At 43.5% G+C, this 9,359-nt stretch overlaps 1 protein-coding gene across 2 annotated transcripts in view; it reads right to left on the bottom strand.

Moving 5' to 3' along the window:
• Positions 1-1,523: 1,523 nt before the first annotated feature.
• TIAL1 (TIA1 cytotoxic granule associated RNA binding protein like 1) overlaps positions 1,524-9,359 on the bottom strand; it is a 574,257-nt gene continuing 566,421 nt past the window's right edge. For both annotated transcript variants that reach the window (XM_085602861.1, XM_085602871.1), the window contains exon 12: positions 1,524-3,893. In XM_085602861.1, coding sequence (XP_085458987.1) covers positions 3,776-3,893 — 118 coding nt within the window. In that variant the 3' untranslated portion in view covers positions 1,524-3,775. The remainder of the gene's footprint in view (positions 3,894-9,359) is intronic.

Below are 9,359 nucleotides of genomic sequence, written 5' to 3'. Positions count from 1 at the left end.
GCATGGTGGAGAGACGTGACTAGATCCCAACGGCCGAGGCCCAGGAGGGGCAGCGGTCAATACGAACCCAATTCGACAAGTATGGGAACGTCAACCCACACAGGAAGGAGAAGAAGTACGATCGAAGTAAAATTCGAGTGTGAACCGAAAAGGGCACTGCAACTATGTTGAACCAGAGCACCGGAGTGCACGTCCGAACCAGACAGCGGGAAAAAAATAATCTAACACTGGAGGAGATGCCCAGGTGCATTATCACCAAGAGGAGGAGTCACTCTACCTTGAGACTCAAAACACTTCTTCGAAGAAAAACAGCTTGCACACATCCGGGTCGAGCACTAGATGGCAGAAGTATGCACAGCATGTGTATCTACAGCCACACAAGCCTCAAACATGATATCTTCGGAGGCTCTGGAGATGGTGTTTTTGATTATATAGCTTCTTTGGAGAGGATGGCTCTAGTTGAAGCTTTGGCTTTTTCAGAGTATGAGTTTCCTTCTGAGGTATGATCAGATTTTTTTTAACAGCCTGTTGTGAAGTAGATGGTTCCTGATCTCCCGAAACAGTTTGAGATTTTTTTTTCTTTAGTGGGAGACTTCTTATGGATCTTTTTATGTTGTCTTTGAAGAAGAAACCATGTCTTTGTCTGAGGCAGTTGCCTTTTGATTTCTGAAACCAACGAAGAAGCCTTGACTCCCTAGTCCCTAAAGTCCTAAAGGGGAATGCTTTGCAAATCATGCAATCTTTAGGCTTATGAGATGGTTGGAAGGAATACATACAATACTTATGAGGGTTATCAGAATATAAACTCTTTTTACCACAAGAGTCACAGGGTTTAAACAGGCTCCTAGTAGTATGTGACATCATGACGCAGAAGTTAAAAAGAAAGGATTCTGAAACAACTGTAAAAGATGTCTTACAATTTGGAAAAATCTCAAAGAATGACTGAGCTGAGCTCAAAGGGACTCCCTGCCCACATGATGTGGACTCTTAGGCTGTGCTCTTGAGTCAAATTGTCTCTGATTGGCTGAAGTTTGATTCTTTTCAAATGATGTGACCAGGCTACCAGAGATACATTGTTACAGCCTCTCTGGGCTATGTTCAACATGGGACTGCTATTGTAATTTTACTGTGTAACTCCCAGCTCGAAAACTGGTATGATTCAAGCATGTGGATATATGAAAGATCTAATACTGGATAACCACTGCTACAGGCCCAAAAGCAATTGTGATTTAACTAAGAGAAAAGGTAAACTGGGCCATAGAAAATAAGCAACAGCTTGCTACTCCAGCTGCACTACCCGTCTTCTTTTGTAGATTAATCAATTCACAAAGCTTTCTGCCATGAATTAGGCATTACACCAGAATTAAACATCCTTACAAAAAGCTCTTTATGACTTGGGCCCAGAGTGATTTAACACTTTAATAAGTGTGGCATTTGTGTAAAGGGAATGGCGGTATGAGTACTAATAACATTGCACAGAAGCCTATTACCCAGGTAAAACAGAATTAAGACAACACACAACATTAACTGTACAATGAAGATTTCAGATTTATTGATGCAGTTCCTCTCCTGGTATTCACAAGAAACTGAAAAATGCCCCACATATTCTGTGGAGTTTTAATACAATAAGGGTGTGTCACTTCTCATACTGTACACAATCAACCTGTACAAAATTCATCACATGCAACCCAACCATGAAAATAAAAAAATGAAAACCTATTGCACACACAGTTTGGTAATTGTTTTTAAACTGCATCTCTTTATCTAGTGGCATGGACAAGCCTTACAATAAGATGCCAAAAATATTCTTGTTATAAATAATTATTGGGCACAAAGTTTTTAAAACTGAATTCCCAAAATGTGTAGTAAAACTTAAGGTCTACAAAAACCCATCCCTGGTAGATACATACCAGACAGGAACGCAAAAATTTAAGAATATTAGCGGACATAACATTTTGAAATTAAGGCTTCGGAATATAAATGTATGTAACTTAGCTTAATACAAACTTGGGAAATGTCTCACTTGCGTTCTTGCAACTGTACTATCCTTTATGGGCAGTTTAGTATATTTTGTACTTACCTGTTAAGTCACTACGTCTATGCTGTATCATGCTCTTAAAAGTATCTTTTTTGTTTTTAGTATTTACAGGGTTTTGCCTTGATACCATCCTTTGTATCAAAGCTTGACCTAAGAAAAAAAGGCCACACTTGTCAAGAAACAAAAAGATTACTGTAACACAATTTCACCTTGCAGAGTTAAAAAAATAATCAACTTGACAGCTTGCGGAATCCATTTAGCCTGAACAAGACAATATAAAGCACACTTAAGTAGTCTGCACAGTAGCACTTTTGATGAGAAGTGCAAAGACTTTCTCTAGTTTTTAACCCCCTCCATGAACGTATTGCCATGGAAAATTACAAGTTCCATAACGTGTATGTTGGAAAGGAAGATGCTCATACTAACTGCCATTCACGTAATGAAATCGTACGTATTCGGTGAAGCTATGAGCAGGTATGGGACCGTTATTTAGGTAGGTTTAAATGGGGTAGAAAGTTCGAGAATGACTCCAACATAAACAGAATTTCAAATCTAATGATAAGGAGAGAAAGAAGTGCTGATGATATGGTAGAATAACAGGTGCTTAAATCATAAAATGTAATGCTTCTTCGGTCTGACATCTTTGTACAGGTAGGAAACAAGGTAAAATACAAAAAGCTTGGCAAACTAAAAAAACTTACTACAAGCTATGCAGAGCCCACAACAGTGAAAGTGGTTCATCAGTTTCTTAATGGATGTACCTTTCTCAAGGCAAATGATATGTGATTCTGTCTCTCTGCCACAAGAGTATCCCGCAGCCCAATGATTACATGGCATTTCTCCTTCAGGCCTCATACATAACCCTTTCAATTAAGTGAAAGGGAAGACTTCAATGGACTATCAGTAAAACAGCCACAGGAGCAGAATAAATCATCTTTGCTTTAACAACACAAAGGGAAATCTTAACCTTTACCTGTTCATTTGTTTAAAAATATTTACAGAGGAAGCCCCATCCAGCCCTCACAGTCGCCAATGGCGTAAAAAGGTGGTCAAATGTAGGTGTCCAACAATAAATTAAATGTTCTTGGAATTCTTTAGAGAACGCAAAGATGTGACTGAAAGCACGGGTTTTGAAACTTGACCGTAGCATTTTGTTGGTATACAGTAGTAGAAAAATAGTACTTAAAATGTTTCCCAGAAATTGTATCTTTTGTGCTGAAAAGGCAATATTGTGTTTTGCAATTTGACAGGATTGATTCAAAGACCTAAATACTGGTTTCATATAAAACTGGATGTGTAGCTAAAACTAGATTGCCCTAAAACACACACACAAAAAGCTGGAGTTGCAAAATGTATGCTGTGAAAAGGAATATATGCGGACTGGTGATGTACAGCAACAGTTGCAAGATAGCTGTCAGTTTCCTCAATTACTGTCTGTCAAAAATATGCATTTAAAATTTCCTTGGACGCGTATTTGATTTTTCTTTTAGATGAAAATGTTGATACATCCACGATGAACAGAAAAAAAAATGTAATGCGGGACCTATATGCATCCTTCACTGAACTGAAAAGTACTGCTAAGGATTCCAAGACACTTTCAGTTTAAAAATAAATACTTTCTTTCCACGTGGGTGCTTTTCCCCAATGTGGCGCTTGAAATCACGCCCTCAGAGGCAATTCCACTGTAGAGCGAAAAGTTCTCTATGAATTGTACGCTAGTGAACAAAATGTCTGCCCTCATTGAGTCTGATAGCTGGCCACGCTGTATGCAGGCTGACTTGGTATGACTGGCGGAGCAGGTGCAGGGGTAGGCGGGGCACTGAATCCACTCATCCATGCAGCAGATGGTGACTGGCTGGGAGAAGGAAGAGAAAAACAAATTAAAAGCTTTTTATTAAGAAACATCACTAAAGAATGATTTGTTGCATTTGGACAGGCTCTGAAAGAATACATGGACCAATAGACGTAACATACATAGATGCGTCACAATTTCACAAAAATATTTCACTACAAAGAAAAATAGAATAGCCACAAAGTAAAAAGTTACTTACCTGCACGATAGTTTTGCAACTTGATGTCTGGTTTAGATTCTCATCCTGTGCATAGTCTTGCCATTTAGTAGCCCAAACCAAAATATCACGTGTAATAGCTGCATGATCCACCAAGGTCTGAACATAAACTGGAGGAAAGGAGTGTCAAAAAAAGGGAGGTAATAACTATGTTGAATAATTTGGAGGATCCATTGGTCCAATGTAATTGCCAGTGGGGTCGACAGTCTTGGACTTGGCCCCTACGTAACTCAATTGTCTGACAGAGTGCACACTATAAAGGCTTGATAGCAATGCCAGGGAGGAGAAAGAGGAGTGTTGCTGCTGTAGGTAACATCTTCTGCTACCACTGCTCTGACACCACGATAGGGCTGAATCAGCTGTTAAAAGGGCTGCCTGAGACGGTAGGAAAGCCCCCTCAATTATCTTCTGAATTTCAGATACTGCTGGTGGAAGTGGCAGGAGGTAGAAAGCAACACAAAGGAATGAGCTGTAACTTTGCCATCTTGAAAGTGTTCCAGGGCAGAATTTGCCTTCTCACTGAACAATCAGATTCCATCAAAAGGCATGTCCCTAATTAAGGCTATGAAGTCTCTGCAAAAGTGTGTGGCACACATTCAAGCAATGCATCGAAGCATCAGGGCTATAGCGTGGGCAACCGGTGGAATGCAGTCTTGAATGGAAGATATGCCAGCACTGGAAATTGAACTGCCAATGTAAAATAATTTTTGAAAATGCAAAGCAGGCAAAATCTCACAATGTCATAATGAGTGTGGATATAACGACTCAAGAGACATTCCGCTGCAGGTAGCTGCAAATCTAACATCTCTGTGGCTCTTCATATGATCATAGCAAGATACATTTTTATGAAGGAGCATTCAGTTCTGTCTATAGTGAATTGTCCAAGTCAGTGGTGTATTGCAAGTCAAGGGACAGGCCAGAATCAGTGTAAAGAGGAGGGAGCAAATGCTCTTCTTCCTTTTCTCAATTGTTAGAGAAGGAGCAACATAACCAAAACCTAGAAGAGCATCTGAGTTAAAGCCAACCTACATCCTCCTGATATACTACCTCTAAGGGAAAGGGACTGGGAGATATCTTCCTCATAGTTGTACCCTATCCGAAGCGGATTCCGTAATAGACGCTGGAGCAGAATTTGGTAGCAGCACCTCTGGAGCCAGGAAGCCTCAACAGTGGAACAAACAGCAGAGCCTGCAGCAAGGGCGTCAATGCATGCTCACATGCAGGGGCTGAGATGGTTCAGAAAGCGCTGGGTCAGTTGGTGGTGGAACCAGGACCTGATAGCAGAAACGTGACTGGAGGTGTTCAAAGATCTGTGAGGCTCAAAGGGGCACCACAGTGATCTGAACCATCCTGAAGAGCTTAGCCTGGTCTCCTTGAAACAAGAGATTTGCTGCAGAGTTGACAATGACTCTGGGAATTCTGCATGCATTGGCCAGTCCTTAAGAGCAAGGACAATGAGAATTCTACCTTGAGGAGGAATTGCGAGGAAGCAGAGAGTCCAGTTTAGACTAAGTTTTCTTTTTGACTTGCCTCTTAACTTTGATTTGGACGTATTCGAAGTTGGTGGAGCGACGTAGTGCGACCAACCCAGTTTCCCGTGCTTGACGATGTAAAGTTTTGCTTTTTGCTCACCGCTTGCTTTTGGATACGTCTGAAAGCATTTGTCTCTGGACATTAAGTTTTGCTTGGGGGTAAGGTCACTAACAGATATCTGCTTTCGACACATTCAGCACAGATTAAACCCTGCAGTTTTGGGAAACAAAATCCATGCACACAGTCAAAAGTTTGAATACAGAGTTTTGGTGTTGAAAAATCTAAAGAGTTCACGTCAAAGGATGTGGAAAAAGAGGAATCAACATCTGCATGCATGAATGGCGCCTAAATGAGACTCCATGATGGCATACCCACAGGCTAGACTGCGCTGCAGAAGAGGCCGATGGGGCCACCTGTTTACACATAAGAGCAAGAGATTCCAGATCCAGTCTGGTGTTTGGGAAGATTCCCAACATGCAAAATATGTGGTTAGAAGTAGCCATCGTAACATTGTTACATTGCAGCGGAGTAGTACCACTGATAAAGTCGGAATATATAGGATGACACGGCCTACTGAAGTGCAGTGGTGGCAGGACACATTGGAGACCAATATTAACTTAAATGTGCATGCCGCTATCCTATGTAATCGATCTAGGAACTGGCCTACTCCTGTGGCTCTGGTTTATTTACTGCGATGGGGCTGATGGCCGTATGGGTTCAAGGTCCTCGCCCAGAGGAGACAACTAAGCAAACTGGGGTTGAAATGTGTCACAGTTTAGGAGGGGTCAAGGCTACCTAAAGATAAACCTTTTGGGGCAACATTTTAATATCAGCCGTATTCCTATGTGTCCACCAGGACAGTTTGTTGTCCTACTTGAAATACAAACAGGCAATCAAAAATGCAACCTTCCAAGATAGAAATTGGAGGTGACCATTATGTAATGGTTTGATTGGTGGACCCATAAGTCTGGTGAGAACAACATAGAGATTCCATGTGGGTGCAGGTGGAATTCTGGGTGGAATTATTCTTTTAAGGCCTTCCAGAAAGGCAATTTGAACAAAGATAAATGTTGCCTGTTTTGTAGCTCGGCAGCCACTGTAGCTAGATGTAAGCGTTTTTTAAGAGAAGGCAAGGCCAGAGAGTGGTAAATGGAGAAGGTAGCAAAAATGTTTTACACAGATGTATTAAAGGGATTAATGTGCTTCTTACGGCAGTAAAGGACAAATATTTTCCATTTCGCTGCATAGTATGCTTATGTGCTTCTGTAAGAATGGTCCTACATTCAGGTGGGTGATTCATGTAACTGAATTCTATGACCCCAGAAGCCAAATCGCAAGGTTGAGTTCCTCTGCATTTGGATGCCTGATCTCTCCATTGTTCTGAGTGAGGTGTGGCTAGAGGTGAAGCTTCTCGTGGGAACTACAGAGAGTTTGAGTAGTGTTGTGAACCAGGGTTGCAAAGCCCAAGTGGGGCTACCAGAATGAGGGTGAGAGACGTTTGCTTGAGCCTCCAAACCAGAAACTGAAGAAGAGGGAGAGGCGGAAAAGCGTAGGCAAATACCCCTGAACAGTTCATCCATTCAGCATTGCCCTTGGATAGCGAGGGTGGGAACCTGGAAGCGCAGTTTGGGCATTTTGCGTTGTCTGAGATTGCAAACAGGCCTATATGTGGAAACCTCACTTGTGGAAGTATTGGAGGAGGATTTGGGGGTGGAGTTCCCACTTGTGAACTTGCTGCCACATCCTGCTGAGGATGTCAGCATAGTCGTCTGTTCCCTGAAAGTGTTCCGCTAACAGATGGATGTTGTTATGTATTGCCCAACGCCAAATGGTCTGAGATAAGCGTGATAACTGTAGAGAGCGTTCCACCCACCCCACGTTTTTGTAAATAGTACATGGTTGTCATATTGTCCGTCCGGACTAAGGCACCCTTGTCTATCTGGTGAGGTAGAAACGCTTTCAATGTTAGGTGAAAAGCTTGAAGCTCGAGGTAGTTGATGTAAAACACCGGTGTTTGGTGTCCCAGAGACCCTGAACTCAGATCCTGTAGGTGAGCACCCCATCCTGTGAGGGATGCATCTGCTGTCAGAACGATTTGGGGAACTGATTTGAGGAACAGCCGGCCTTTTAACAGGTTTTGTGTGTTCCACCACTGCAGAGAGCGATGAGTGAAGTGGTCTATCAACACTAGATCCTCTTAACTGACCCTGTGACTGAGACCACTGGCGTGCTAGATATTCTTGCAGCGGATGCATGTGTAATGGTGCATGTGGCACTATCGCGATGCATGGGGCTATAAAATCCAGCAGACACATAATTGTTCTGACAGTTGTTGATTGGCTTGAAATTGTGGTAGTGTCTGGAAATTGTGACTCCTTGCTGCCTAGGGATAGGCTAGTTGTGAGAAAATGGGTTTCTGTTGCAGCACTCCCACACATTTGTTGCTTGGCTTTTGATGCAACTTTGACTGTAAAGTACTGGGTCCCTACTGTCCAGGTTCCTAGTACCAGTGTTCTATCCCTAAAACATGCACAACTGGCCCTTCAGGCCCACTGTAAGTCCCTGGCAAAAGGTACATCAGTACCTAGGGCGTTGTGACTACAGAGGGTCCCCTAGGGACTCCTCACCTAGGCCATGCAGACTGCCACTGCAGCATGCATGGCCTGGTGCAGGCAAAACAATCAAGTCACCGTGGCACACTGCCTGTGTGCCATGCCAACTAGCACTGCCCAAGATATAGGTTAAGTCACCCTCCTTAGCAGGGCTTATCAGCCCTAAGGCAGGGTGCACTAGATCACTGGTGTGGATATAGCTGCATGAGCAGATATGCCCCTAAAGTATTAGGGTATATTCCTTAATATTGCAAGTGCCAGGGAAGCCATTGAGAGAACATGGGCTGGGAACTTGACCACTCGAGTTCCACAGCACCATGATGGCTTCACTAAACCCAGGAGTGTTTAGTACCAAACCACTCCTATCAATAAAACCACAGTGATGCCAGTGTGTGATTTATTGAACGATGTACCCAGAGGGCACCTCAGAGGTGCCCCAGAAAACCTACCGACCCAGGTGTGGCCAATGACTGGTTTTAGGCAGCCTGCCACTCAAAGATATGTTTCTGGACTCCTAGGTGAAGAGCCTGGGTGTCGCACCTCCTCCCTGAGGATGGGCCCAGTGCTCAAAGGGAAAGCTTCAAAGGAATGCCACCTCTGTAATGCAAGCCGCAGCCTCTGCTTCTAGCAGCAGTTGGCAGCCCCCGGTTTACACCCCCAATTTGGGCAGGAAAACTTAGAAAGACTAGGAGGTGTGCCCCCCTTTGCCAACTACAATCCTCAGGTGGAGGAGGCGAAGTTAAGCACACTTTTCAGTCCCCTTCGTATTGAAGATGAGGGACTCTTCCAATCAGGGCTAGGACTATGCCCCCTCCCACAGTAGTGCGGCGTAATAGCGGGTGTAGTCACCTCAGGTGAGGTGCCCATTGGGCATACCGGTTACTCCCTTAAAACGCCCCTAAATTTAGTATTTTGGAGGCTTCCTCAGACCTTGAAACTAGTTACCTGCGACCTAAGAAGGACGACGCCGTGCAGTGATGCCTGAAGAAGACTACTGACTTGGCCCCAGCCCTACTGGCCGGTCCAGGTGGACAACCTACCCAGAATAGGATCCACAGCAATCCTGACCTCAAGTCCAGTATTGGCTGACCACTCCTGGACTACACG

Source organism: Triturus cristatus, chromosome 1_2 (genome assembly GCF_964204655.1).
Source record: "Triturus cristatus chromosome 1_2, aTriCri1.1, whole genome shotgun sequence".
NCBI lineage: Eukaryota > Metazoa > Chordata > Amphibia > Caudata > Salamandridae > Triturus > Triturus cristatus.
Note: the sequence above shows the minus strand (reverse complement) of the source record. Positions and strands in the feature narration are given on the sequence as shown.